At 44.3% G+C, this 14059-nt stretch overlaps 1 protein-coding gene across 2 annotated transcripts; it reads left to right on the top strand.

Moving 5' to 3' along the window:
* Positions 1 to 4652: 4652 nt before the first annotated feature.
* Positions 4653 to 12652, top strand: LOC307009620 (uncharacterized protein). 2 transcript variants are annotated; one of them, XR_013800079.1, is made up of 3 exons: positions 4653 to 4924; positions 5123 to 12357; positions 12556 to 12652. XR_013800079.1 is itself a non-coding variant. In XM_079633483.1 (2 exons), the coding sequence occupies exon 2, from the start codon at positions 5820 to 5822 to the stop codon at positions 11967 to 11969; it is 6150 nt and encodes a 2049-aa protein (XP_079489609.1). In that variant the 5' UTR covers positions 4653 to 4924; positions 5123 to 5819; the 3' UTR covers positions 11970 to 12626. The 2 variants fall into 2 exon arrangements, 1 of the variants encoding a protein (XP_079489609.1); XM_079633483.1 differs by having other exon boundaries at positions 5123 to 12626.
* The last annotated feature ends 1407 nt before the right edge of the window (positions 12653 to 14059 follow it).

Genomic DNA, 14059 nt, shown 5'->3' with positions numbered 1-14059 from the left:
AAATAAGTGATTATGGAATTAATCCACAATTACATATTTAATTAATAACAATTCATATATGAACTAATATATTAACCAGACAGACTCTTCATTAGTTGCTAATGAGGCAATCATTAATGAATAGCTTAGATAATCATTAGTAATACATTAATTCAGTATTATCTGTGCATTAGTTAAGCATGAATTAATGCTTATTAGTGCACCCTTATTGTAAAGTGTTACCTTTAATTGTTATAATTTTTTACAAGTGTTGGGGATTGCCCCACTGAAACTGGTGGATTATATTATTGACCGCTGCAGAACTCTGGTCAGGGAGTCGGAGTCATCAGATAGAGTTCAGACGTTTATTGTACAAGAGTGACCATACACATAATAGTGTACTTGAGGTAGTTTTTTGTCACAAACTTTATCTTGCACATAAACACTGCACATGAATGTGTGAACGCGATATGATCGCTCAACTGGAGTAGCTTAGTGAATAGGCAATTACACTGAGTCCGTACGTGCTGAGAATGCTGCACTACGTCATTTGCGTACAACGCAACTTAAAACGTCACACACGTAGCTACCTTAATATTTAAAGGGAGAGAATTCACAACAGCCGCCCCCACATTTGAGCAGCAAATGGGTAATCAAGAGAATTCTCTAACTGTCTTTGGTGTTACCTTCTAGAGCAGGCAACTGTATCAAGCGTGCAACTGGTCTAATGTAAGCTTTACCGTCAATAACAACTTCGACAGTTCGCACACATCCGTCACTGCTGGGCAATGTTTTCCGAACTCTGCCTATTGGCCACTGAGCTCTTGGGAGTTGCGGATCCACTATCAGTACAACAGAGTCGACTTCCAGGTTTTCTGCAGCTTTATGCCACTTCTGCCTGGTCTGAAGTGTAGGCAAGTAGTTTCTGGTGAACTGTATCCAGAATTGGTCCGCCATGTTTTGACAGTGACGCCACCTCCGCCGCCCCATGTCTCCTGGAGCATACGCCACCTGAGGGAGAGATGCATCCCGCCGCCCCATAAGGAGAAGGTTAGGAGTAATTGGATCGATGTCGGCAACATCTGTTGAGGCATATCCCAGAGGTTTCGAATTGAGAATCCCCTCCACTTCCACTAGGATTGTGGACAGAACATCCTCTGTGACTGCTTGATTACCAACGGCTACCTGGAGAGCATTTTTTATAGAGCGGACCTCACGCTCCCATATTCCGCCAAAATGTGGAGCGCTGGGCGGGTTGAACTTAAAGTCAATTTGGTGGTCTGCAAGACGGATTTGGAGTTCTGACTCCATGCTAAAGAAGGCTTCCCGTAGCTCTCTTTCTGCCCCGCGGAAGTTGGTGCCACAATCTGAACGGATCTCGCAGGGTTGACCTCTTCTGGCTATGAGCCGGCGGAGTGCTAGAAGGAAGGCATCGACATCCATCGAGTTAAGAAGCTCGATGTGAACTGCCCTGGTTGTGAGACATTTGAAGATCAGGCCCCAGCGTTTTTCATTACGCCTTCCTATTTTGACCAGGTATGGGCCAAAGCAGTCAACGCCCGTTGAATAAAAGGGTGGACAGAGTAGACGGAGGCGTTCTGGTGGCAAATCTGCCATTTGAGGTACCTTTGGCTGCGCTCTCCAGCGCTGACAGGGTTGACAATGGAGTTGATGGTGCTTGATAGCCTGGCGTCCTCTGAGAATCCAGTACTGCCTCCGTATCTCAGCGTAGACTCTTTCAGCACCCGGATGTAACAGACGATCATCAAATTCTTGAATAAGGAGCTTTGTTACTGCGTGTCTTGGGTCCAGTACAATGGGGTGGATTTGTTCAGGGTCTGAGTTTGCAAGCCTTCTTAGACGCCCCCCAACTCGTATCATGTTGGTCAGGGGGTCCCACTCTGGAGCGAGGTTGACTAGTCGACTGTGCACGGGAATCAATTTCTGTGCTCTAAGGGCAGTTACCTCTTCCGGAAAGCTCTGAGCTTGACATGCCCTCAGCAGGACAGCTTCCGCCTCTCTGTTAGTCATTATTACACTGTTCGATGCGGCCGCCCCTTTACAGGCTTGTAGAGTTGCCCCCACTAACTCTCGCCAGGTTTTGAATTGAGTAACATCAGGGAGAATGGACTCTGTTTGAACTGCCATTACGGAGTAGCAGGTCAGGCCTTTCAATTCAGATACCACTTCTGACTGTGCAACTTCGGGTCTTTTTGGCCAGTGCTCTGGGCTCTGTTTCAAGAATGGAGGCCCTTGACTCCATCGACTGGGCTCGGACAAACTTTGGAGGGTTTTACCTCTCGTTATGTCATCCGCTGGGTTATCTTGCGTATTAACATACCTCCATGAGTTGTGGTCTGTTAATTCTTGGATCTCGGTGACTCGTGTCCCAACAAACACCTTGTATCGACAGGAGTCTGACTGAATCCACTCTAGCACAGTCATGGAGTCTGTCCACAGAAATGTCTGATTGATGGAGAGTGTCAGCTCATCCTTCACCAGTTTGGCCAGCTGAGCTCCAGCTAAGGCAGCGCAAAGCTCCAGGCGAGGTATAGACTGCTGCCTCTTAGGAGCAACCCGTGATCTGGCCATTATGAAGGAAACATGAATGTCACTGCTGGTTTGAACGGCCAAATATGCCACTGCCCCGTACGCTCTTTCAGAGGCGTCGCAGAACACATGGAGGGAACTGTGCGGTTCTGCTGAAGTTGTGGAGGCTGGCGTGTAACAGCGAGGTATGGAAACTGCACTGAGTTGTTTAAGCTCGCTTTCCCAGTTGGTCCAGGCGGCCTGAAGGTTTGGTGGTAGATCTGGGTCATCCCAGTCTCTCTTTTTAGCCCACAACTGTTGGATGATCATCTTTGCTCTGGTGGTAAATGGTAGTATGAACCCCAGTGGATCATATTGGGACGCCAACACCTGGTAAGCAGCTCTCATCGTCAGTTCTGAATGCTCAATGAGCCGATAATGGTAGCCGAGGGTATCAGCAGCACAATTCCACCGAAGGCCTAATGTGGGCTCCATAAGGTCAACGCGGTTTTGCACTAACCACTGCTCTGTGGCTGATGACTGGGCTTCCGTTGGAAGATGAGCTACCACCGCTGGATGACTGCTAGCCCACTGTCTTAGGTCGAACCCTCCTTCGGCTAACATGCTGCGTAACTGATCCACAGTTTGCTTGGCTGCTGGGACAGTAGGGAAGCTTGTCAAGCAATTATCCACATAGAAGCTCTGGTGGACTAGCTGTTGCAGACCTGGAAATTTGGCTTCAGAATTGAAAGCATGGTGCTGCAGAGCAAAGATGGCACAGCATGGACTGCTTGTTGTGCCGAATGGCAGAACCTGCCACTCGTATACATCTGGAAGGTTTTCACTCTGCAGATCTCTCCAAATGAAACGGAGAAAGGGCTTGTCCTTCGGCAATAGGCGGACCTGATGGAACATGCCCTTGATATCTGCACTTACTGCTACAGGATGCTGTCTGAATCTCAGGAGTACTCCTAACAGTGATGGTCCAAGTGTGGGACCTGGCAGGAGCTGATCGTTCAAGGACATGCCATGGTATCTGTAAGAACAGTCAAACACCAGTCGTTGCTTATTATTATGACTCACGAGATGATGGGGTAGATACCATGCCTCTGTTTGTGTCGCTTCCATTTGGTTAAGCTTGACTACGTAACCTGCCTCGATGAGTTTTGCAATCTCTCCTGAATAGATTGAAGCCTTTTCAGAGTCCTTCTGGAGTCTCCTTTCAGTGCTCCTCAGATTTGAAAGGACGGATTGCATGGAGCCCTTAAGTTCTGGAGCACCTGGGTTCCACAGAAGAGGGGTGGCGTACCGCTGTACTCCCTTGACATTTACTCGCTGCGTTTGATACTCAAGCAACTGCATAGCCTCTTTGTCTTGCCTAGACCGGACAACCAGTTTCTCATTGCGAAAGGGCAGCACATCCAGTTGCCATAACCTTTCCACATTTCTGTAGAGCAGATCGTCTGGGTGGTCAGTGGAGAGAAAGAAACATTGCTGCACTGGTTCTCGGACTGTAGTACTCATTTCCGCCCCTTGGAGTGCCCAGCCGAGAGCTGTACAAACTGCCACGGGTCCCCCTTTGGTGCCTTGACGAATAGGCTCTTTAGCAGTAATAAGGTGTACTTGGTCTGAACCTATGAGCACCAGTGGACGTACCTTGTGAAATGGCTGTAACGGAACTCCTCTTAGATGTGCATAGCGTCTCTGAAGAGTCTGAACTGGGTATGACTGTTCCACCAGATCAATGCCAGATGCTGTGAATGCTCCAAACACTTGATAGCGTTTCTCTGGTTTACCTCTTGGAGAGATATCAAAGGTGACTTTTGATCCATTAAGGTGAGTAGTGTCTGGTCGGACTGTACGAAGTGCCAGAGTCTCAGGTTCACCTGTAAGCTGGAGCTGCTGGACAGCAGTAGGTAGGATCATGGTGCGCTGTGCTCCGTCATCTAATATAGCATAAGTCTCTAGTGTCTTTGATTTGTGGTGCAGCAGCACCGGCACCACTTTCAGAAGGACTCTGCCTGATGCAATGGATGGCAAGAGGTAGATGCGGCTCTCCGAGGTAGCTGATGATGTATCGGTTGCATGACTTCGGGCCACACCATGAAGCACTTGAAGGTGAATACCACCACAGTCACTGCAGGTGTAACTGACAGAGAAATCAGTTTATATTTTATAAATATTTAGTTAAGGACTTTTAATTTGAAACTGCTTAGTAAAGAGCTGAGTGTGTGGATACTTTTATTATGAAAAGCACAGAGTAAATCAGGAAGAAAGGTTGTCTACACCGCATGGCAAGCTGAAGCTATATTGCACATTTCTAAAGTGTATTAAAGTCAATTTACTCATCTGAAGTTACAGAAGATATCACAAGATGCAAGATTTAGTTCTCCTTGGGTAATAAGCAGCCAATGAAGTAAGTTTCAGTTATATTGTATGTGATTAATGTCGATTGTATTGCTGTGTGGTGAAAAGTGATATCTGTATAAAGACCATTTATGCTGTTAAAGTGAACTTAATTCTGTTTGGAAAGTTTACAAAGACAATATTGATTTATTTGATTTATTTGAGTCTTTTATATTCTTTATTTTAACTTTATTTGTTGTGTATTTAGTTCTCACGGCATCTTGAGTTGGATGGTTATCCTCATGGTGAACCAATCAATAAATCGCCTGTCATCAGAGAATCCTTGTGTTCGTGAAATTACTGGGGGGAGCTACAGTGAGAATTCATCTGCTCTTCACGGGTAGGAGAAGGAACGTTTCCAACCAGCAGTCAAGTGAGCGTCAAGTTAACTCCAAGTTCCATCATTCTGGATTCTACAAGCACTGTATATACTGGTAACCAAGAAGCTAGTGACATGCACATCCACAGAGTTTAATGGCATTGTCAAGTTAAGGCCAACAAGAAGATAAGCACAACTAAGTTCAAGTTAAGGTGCTTGAAGTGGACTTATTCTTGCCATTTGCTGAAAATAGACTCTTTAAGTGTTCATTACAGTGTTAAAGAAGTGCTGGTGTTATGTGTTTACCTAATTAAGTTCAAGTTATTTTTTAAGCGCATATCAAGCTGCAAGTAAGAGAATAATTGTGAGGAATAGCAAAGTGCAACGTCTAAAAATAACCTGATCTAAGTGTGGCAGAATTTCTGTTACAAGTTTAATATATAAAAAAAAAAAAAAAAAACTACTTTAACCAGAGTTAACAATTTAAGAGAGAGACATCTTTTGGAAATATCTATGTTCAGTACAGTTCACGTTACATGTACAATTTGTCAATTAGAGTAGTCATTGTAACTAAGAGATACATAAAATGGCAGAAGGTAGTCAGTCTGCTAAGAGTGACAAAGAAAACATAACAGAGACAGAGCAGCAGCTAGAATCCCAAGAATGTGTAGACACGCAAGCATCAGTAGGTGTTGATAACACAACAGAGCAAGAGCCACGAAGAAGTCAAAGAGCACGCAAATTTACAGAGAAAGGTAAAGAGTTACATGATGAAAAACTGACTAAACTTCAAAATTGCTTTCAAAGCTCTTATGAGAAATGGAAGACTCTTGCTAGAGATGCTAGACAAAGACTAATGGGGCGTCTCTCCAATGACATGCTGAACAGCCTCATAGAAGAAATCAGTGGTTCTTCAAAGGATGTAAATGTTGCATATGAAGAGTTGCGACAAAAGATGAGTCCAGACAGTGATACTCGCCGCCGAGTCGACACTTGTGAAGCAGTCACAAAAATGATAGTTGAATCTGCATGGAGTCGTCTAGATGAGGGAGTAGAGGTTCAAGATCCTCTTAGACCAGAAGCATGCTGTATTGATGCAGGTTCTGTGTTCTCATCCATAGCCTCCAAATCAAGTCATGGACGTTCCAGGACTTCTAAGTCTATGAACAATGCAAGTTTGAGTTCCAGAGGTTCAAGTTTGTCCTCCGCTAAGAAGCAAGAGGCTGCTGCAGAAATTGCTGCAACTGAGGCAACATTAGAAATATTACAGCAACAAGAGGATGAACTGGAAGAACTCCAAAGACTTGAGGCTGAAGATAAAAAGAGAACAGCAGAACAAGAAGCTGAAGCATTGAAGCGACGACTAGAAAGAGAAGAAGAGGAAGCTAGGCTACGTGTTAAGATTGAAGCTGAAAATGCTGCTAGACGGAAGGCATTAGAAGACAAGCGCAGAGAGCTTGAGCGCTTGGAGACACTAAAAAGGTTAAATGCTGCAAGGGCACGAATGCAAGTCTACGAGCAGAACGAAGACTCAAAGGAAGAAACAAGAGAGCTACTTCGTGACTGCACATCTGTAAAAAAGAAGCATGTACCAAAGTTAAGCAGCTCCGTGTTACAGAGCATACCTCCACAGGAAAGCGCAACAAAATCATATCAAGAAGCCAGCACAGCAGACCTTGTTAGGGTGTTAACAGAATCTATCAGCTCAAGTCGTCTTCCTATACCCGAACCTGCAACATTCTATGGAGACACTCTCAGATATAGTGATTGGAAAATCTCGTTTCAAACTCTGATCGACAGAAAAAACATACCAGTGAATGAGAAGCTTTACTACTTACGCAAGTATGTGGAAGGACCAGCTAAAAAGGCTATTGAAAGTTACTTCCTGCTAGGCACGGAGTCGGCATACCAAACAGCATGGGGCGTACTAGAAGAAAGGTATGGAAACCCATTCGTCATTGCTAAAGCCTTTCGAGACAAGCTTAATTCATGGCCAAAGATTGGTTCCAAGGACAGTGTTGAGCTGAGAGAATTTACTGACTTTCTCAGAGGCTGTGAAGCAGCTATGTCTCAGATTAGGGGTCTTGAAGTCTTTAATGATTGTAACGAGAACCAGAAAATCCTTTCCAAGCTTCCTGATTGGTTGGCCTCAATGTGGAATCGTCAGGTCATAGAAATTGAAGAAGAAACTAAGACATTTCCTACCTTCAGTCGGTTTGTAAAGTTTCTAACACGAGAAGCTAAGATAGCTTGTAACCCAGTGACATCGCTTCATGCACTGAAGTTTAATGAGAGTGGAAAAGGAAATGTATCAAGAAATCAAGACACTAGAGCAAAGGTGTTAACGGTACAGTCCAGAGAAAAAACAGTTGCTGCAAAATGTACATTCTGTGAGAGACCAGGACATGGTATTCACAAATGTCGTAAGTTTATGGAGAAAAATGTTGCAGAGCGAGTCAAGTTTGTCCAAATGAATAAGTTATGCTTTGGATGTTTGAAGCCTGGTCATCACTCAAAGAACTGTGACTACAGGAGTGTCTGTGAGAAGTGTCAGAAGAGGCACCCATCATGTCTACATGAGGATCGTATCAAAGAAATAAAGAGGACTCCACAGTCAGGTCAGTCAAAAGAGAAGTTGAAGGAAAGAAACCCAGAGTTGGTACAGAATAAAGAAACCGCAAGTGAAGCAACATCCAACCGAGTATTACAGGATGTAAATAATACTCATACCTCTACAATTGTTCCAGTATGGGTATCAGCTACCAGTGAACCGAATCATGAAGTTCTGGTATATGCACTTCTTGACACCCAGAGTGATACTACCTTCATCCTGGAAGAGATAGCTCAAGCTCTTGACACAAAGAAGGAATCTGTGCAGCTGAAGCTCTCAACGATGGTATCAAAGAGTACAGTTGTTCCATGCCAGAAGGTAACTGGACTAAAGGTGAGAGGATTTTATTCAGATAAGAAGATCTCTTTGCCAGTAACCTATTCTAGAGAGTTCATTCCTGCAAACAGAACCCACATTCCTACACCCAAAACTGCAAGAGTGTGGCCTCATCTAATGCATATAGCTGAGAAGATTGCTCCTCAACAAGTTTGTGATATTGGCCTACTGATTGGCTACAACTGCCCTCAAGCTCTCCTTCCTAGAGAAATTGTGTCTGGTAAAGAAAATCAACCATTTGCTCAAAGAACGGATCTAGGCTGGAGCATTGTTGGCTGTGGCAATTTCTCTGTAGACTACGAGGATGCTATTGGAGTGAGTCATCGCATTATAGTGAAACAAGTGCTGCCAAGTCTACAGTCTTCTCTCAACCTTACAAGTGAAGTTCAGTACATCTGTAGAACACAGATCAAGGAAGTAATCACTCCACCAAATGTCATCAAAGCTCTTGAGTCTGACTTCAATGAGAAAGCAGCAGAGGATAGTTGTATTTCTCAAGAAGACCTACGTTTTCTGTCAAAAATGGAAACGGGCATCAGACACAAAGAAGATGGTCATTATGAAATGCCTTTGCCTTTCAAAGAAGACAGACCAAACTTGCCCAACAATAAAGGATGTGCTATTCATCGCCTCAAATGCTTGGAAAAAAGGCTTAAAAGAGATGAGAAATACTATAGAGACTATGTAGACTTTATGAATGAGACCATTGCTCGAGGAGATGCTGAGAAAGTCCCGGCTGAAGAAACAGACAAGAATCCTGCTTGGTACATTCCCCATCACGGGGTTTATCATCCTCAAAAACCTGGAAAGATCCGTGTAGTCTTCGATTGCTCAGCAAAGTTTCAAGGTTCATCCCTCAATGACCATTTGCTAACTGGTCCGGAGTTAACAAACACCCTTGTAGGTGTTCTCTGTCGTTTCCGCAAGGGTCCGGTGGCAATCATGTGTGACATCGAGCGGATGTTTCACCAATTTCATGTGAAGGAAGAAGATCAAGACTACTTACGGTTCCTCTGGTGGGAGAAAGGAGATCTAGAATCCCAGCCACAGGTCTATAGGATGAAAGTACACCTTTTCGGTGCAGCCTCATCACCCGGGTGTGCAAACTACGGACTCAAGCATATTGCTTCTCAAGGTCGTGGTTGCTTCAGTGAAACCTCCATTCGATTCATAGAAAGGAATTTCTATGTCGATGATGGGCTGATAAGTGTCCCAACTGTAGATGAAGCTATCAAGCTGATGAAGGAAGCAAGAGAGCTTTGTAGCACAGGAAGGCTTCGTTTGCATAAATTTGTGTCAAGCAATCAAGAAGTGAAAGCGTCAATTCCTCAGGAAGAATGTGCTCCGAGTGTTGTGGAACATGACTTTGCTTTGGGTGAGCTTCACATGGAAAGGGCACTTGGTGTAAAATGGTGCATCAGATCTGACAGCTTCCAGTTCAGAGTATTCGTTAAGGAACAACCACTCACTAGAAGAGGAATCTTGTCCACAGTGGCTTCTGTATATGACCCACTTGGCTTTGCAGCACCCTTCATTCTTGTTGGTAAGCAAATATTGCAGCAGATGTGTCAAGATAAAGTGGGCTGGGATCAACCACTTAAAGATGACTTGTTGACAAAGTGGAAAGCTTGGCTTACAGATCTGCGAAACTTGGCTGATGTGAAGATTCAGCGATGTTATCTCCCGTCTACCTTTAAGGAAGTTCGGCGTTATGAGCTTCATCATTTCTCTGATGCTAGTGCATCGGGATATGGAGAATGCACATATCTCAGAGCCATTGACGTATCAGGAGATGTTCATTGCTCCTTGGTTATGGGCAAAGCCAGAGTTGCTCCTACTAAGGTTACAACCATACCAAGGCTGGAGTTATCAGCGGCAGTAGTTGCTGTACAAACAAGTGATTTGCTCAGAAAAGAGCTGGAGATCAACAACCTAGAAGAGTACTTCTGGACCGACTCAAAGGTTGTCCTTGGGTACATTAATAATGACGCCAAGAGATTTCATGTCTTTGTAGCAAACCGTGTTCAACGAATCAAACAAAGTACAGACACTAATCAATGGAGATATGTGACCTCTGAAGAGAACCCTGCCGATTATGCGTCCAGAGGCCTTACAGCAGAAGAGCTCATATCCTCCAACTGGTTTACAGGACCAAAGTTTCTGTGGAAAGATGAGCTGCCCAGAGATGTTAAGGTGGAAGAGATCATAGACAATGACCCAGAGCTACGAAAAGCCCAAGTTCATAGAACTCAAACAAAGGAAGAAAGATCGTTGCTTGATCGACTTCACAAGTTTTCGGATTGGACAAGAGTGGTAAAAGCTATTGCAAGACTTCAGAGACGTTCCAAGGAAGTCAAAGGTCTAAGTCCAAGGGTCAATGAAGCCACCAGTATTGAAGAAAGAAAGGATGCAGAGCTTACCATTATCAAAATGGTTCAACAATCAGCCTTTTGTGATGAGATCCAGAAACTCCAGCAACAGAAGGAGATTAAGTCCAACAACAGCTCTAACAAACTGCATCGCCTGAATCCCTTCTTAGATGAGCATGGTATCCTCAGGGTGGGAGGTCGCTTAGTACATGCTGCATTACACCCACATGTGAAACACCCAGCAATTCTCCCACGACATAGTCATATCTCAACATTACTCATCAAACATTATCATGAGCAAGTGTATCACCAAGGGAGAGGAATGACTATAAATGAACTGCGATCAAACGGTTTCTGGATTTTGGGATGTAGCAAAGCAGTGTCTTCATATATCTACAAATGCGTTAGGTGCAGGAAACTGAGAAGATGCACCGAAGAGCAAAAAATGGCGAATCTTCCCCAGGAACGCATGGAGACAACCCCTCCTTTCACATACTGTGGGATGGACTGTTTCGGTCCTTTCTACGTCAAAGAAGGAAGAAAGGAGTTTAAGCGATATGGGCTTCTACTTACATGTATGTGTTCCAGGGCTGTCCATGTAGAAATGCTGGATGATTTATCCACTGACGCATTCATTAATGCTTTGCGCGCTTTCATTGCCATTCGTGGACCAGTGCGTCAACTTAGATCTGACCAGGGTACTAATTTCGTTGGTGCAAGACGAGAATTTGCTGAAGCACTAAAGGAAATTAATCAAGAACGCCTAAAGGAGTTTGGCTGTGAGTTCATCATGAACACCCCTTCAGCCAGTCACATGGGTGGCATTTGGGAGAGGCAAATTCGGACAATAAGAAGTGTCTTGACATCCATTCTGGATCAATCAGCTCAAAGACTTGATGGTGCCTCTCTAAGAACATTTCTCTATGAAGTCATGGCTATCGTGAATAGCAGACCCTTATCCACAGAGTATCTGAATGATCCATCTGGTCCGCAGCCTCTTACACCTAACCATATTTTGACTATGAAGACTTCAATCATTTTACCACCACCTGGAGAGTTTGTCAAGGAAGACCTTTACCTTCGTAAGAGATGGCGTAAGGTGCAGTATTTAGCGAATGTGTTCTGGTCACGATGGAGAAAAGAATATCTTCTAAACCTGCAACACAGGCAGAAATGGCACAAACATCGTAGAAATGCAAAGGTCAATGACATTGTCATTCTGAAAGATGACACAGCTCCACGCAGTCAGTGGAAGCTAGCGAAGGTAACCGAAGTGCACAGTGGTACAGATGACTGTGTGAGAACAGTGAAGTTATTGATCAGTGATTCAACATTGGATAAAAGGGGCAAACGTGTTACTAAACCGACTTACCTCGAAAGGCCCATTCAGAAAATAGTCACCCTGATTGAAGCAGATTAAGAGCTTGCCTTGTGTCTACCATTCCTTGGGTTAGTCCATACTATTTTTTTGATTAAAGGTTATGTCTCAAGTTAAGTCTAAGTTACAAAAATCACAAGAAAGTGTTTTGGTGGGAGTGTAACTGACAGAGAAATCAGTTTATATTTTATAAATATTTAGTTAAGGACTTTTAATTTGAAACTGCTTAGTAAAGAGCTGAGTGTGTGGATACTTTTATTATGAAAAGCACAGAGTAAATCAGGAAGAAAGGTTGTCTACACCGCATGGCAAGCTGAAGCTATATTGCACATTTCTAAAGTGTATTAAAGTCAATTTACTCATCTGAAGTTACAGAAGATATCACAAGATGCAAGATTTAGTTCTCCTTGGGTAATAAGCAGCCAATGAAGTAAGTTTCAGTTATATTGTATGTGATTAATGTCGATTGTATTGCTGTGTGGTGAAAAGTGATATCTGTATAAAGACCATTTATGCTGTTAAAGTGAACTTAATTCTGTTTGGAAAGTTTACAAAGACAATATTGATTTATTTGATTTATTTGAGTCTTTTATATTCTTTATTTTAACTTTATTTGTTGTGTATTTAGTTCTCACGGCATCTTGAGTTGGATGGTTATCCTCATGGTGAACCAATCAATAAATCGCCTGTCATCAGAGAATCCTTGTGTTCGTGAAATTACTGGGGGGAGCTACAGCAGGGTTTCTTCAGATTACAGGTCTCAGGCGCATGAGAACGGGCACATTTCCAGCAGCGCTTCCCATCTGAAATCCACTTACAAAGATCAGCCACTGACTGTTCTTTAATACTGCTGCAACGTGTGATGTAGTGGTCTTTGCTGCCACAGAAAAGGCAGTTGACTTGGAGGGGGGTCTTCTTCCAAGACACCTTAGGACTGGGGAAGGATTTATCCTCAGTGGGTGCTGCACCATGATACAAGGCTGTACTTTGGGTTTTTGGTTTGGCTGCACTCTTTTCCTTTGAACCGCTGGGATCTCTTTCATACTGGTAGCGTTGCACTAACCTACTAGACAGTCTCTGTTGCTGAGCTTTGACGTGGAGCCACCCTGCGAAGTCTTGTAGGTTGTACGGGTTAATACTGGGGGAGTTGAGCTTCCCTTGTAGCTGGAGAAACTCTATGAAACCATCTCGCAAGTACCTGGGCAGCTTACTAAGCAAACGATCCACATGCGAGCAGCAGTTCAACTCCATCCCTCTGGGTCCCTCCAATGATAACAACATGCTCACTAAGAGGTGTACACGGAGAGCGAAACTCTGAAAACTGCGTGCATCATTTGATTTTACCTCTGGTGCTGTGAGGATTGCTGCTATTTCGCTCTGTGCCAGCTGATGGGGTTGGCCATATTGTAACTGAAGAGCTTGCATAGCTGCAGAGTACGGGTATGGATGATGGCGGCAGGACTGGCCAATCATTTGTGCCTCAGGCAATTTAAGGTGTTCCAACAAGATGTGGTACTTGTATTTCTCATCCAGCTCTACATGAGGTTCCAGAAGATTGTCCAGTGCTAACTTCAGGTTAGCGAATTCCCTTTCATTGTCATTTACAAAATCAGGGATCTTTGGCTGGGGGGCAGCATGCAAAGGGCGGTGAGGCAACAAGTATTCTGGTCGCTTCAGTGGCTGGCTCAATGGCTGTAGAGCAGTGCCTGCAAAAGTGGGAATGTTCATGGCAGGAACTGAATCACCGTGCAGGGTTTGAGGCACTGACACTACTGGAGGCATTGTAGTATAGTGAGGAACTGAAAAACTGGATGCAGGTGGAGCCGTGACAGGTTGTCGTGAAGAAGGTGCCAGTGTTGTATAGATGTAAGGCACTCTGGGATGCTGGTAGGTTGGCGTGGGAGCTACTAGCTGTGGCTGCACCCGAGGCTGAAAGGGGGATCCAGCATCGTCATAAGGACAAAACTCTGTATTAAGCAGTGGCGGCACAGTCTCTGCTCTGGTAGCATGTTGGTGTTGGTGCACGGCCGCAGGTAACGTACCAGACGAAATTGGTGAGTACAAAGGGAGTGAAGTGACTGGCTGTATTGGTACGAAACCAGGGTTAAAGGGCTCTGCCTCTGCAGCAGGTG

The sequence above is a fragment of the Phoxinus phoxinus genome (genome assembly GCF_949152265.1).
Source record: "Phoxinus phoxinus genome assembly, chromosome: 1".
Lineage (NCBI taxonomy): Eukaryota > Metazoa > Chordata > Actinopteri > Cypriniformes > Leuciscidae > Phoxinus > Phoxinus phoxinus.
Note: the sequence above shows the minus strand (reverse complement) of the source record. Positions and strands in the feature narration are given on the sequence as shown.

Excerpts from the sequence above, each read along its gene's own strand:
- LOC307009620 (XM_079633483.1), top strand. The coding sequence starts at position 5,820 with ATGGCAGAAGGTAGTCAGTCTGCTAAGAGTGACAAAGAAAACATAACA.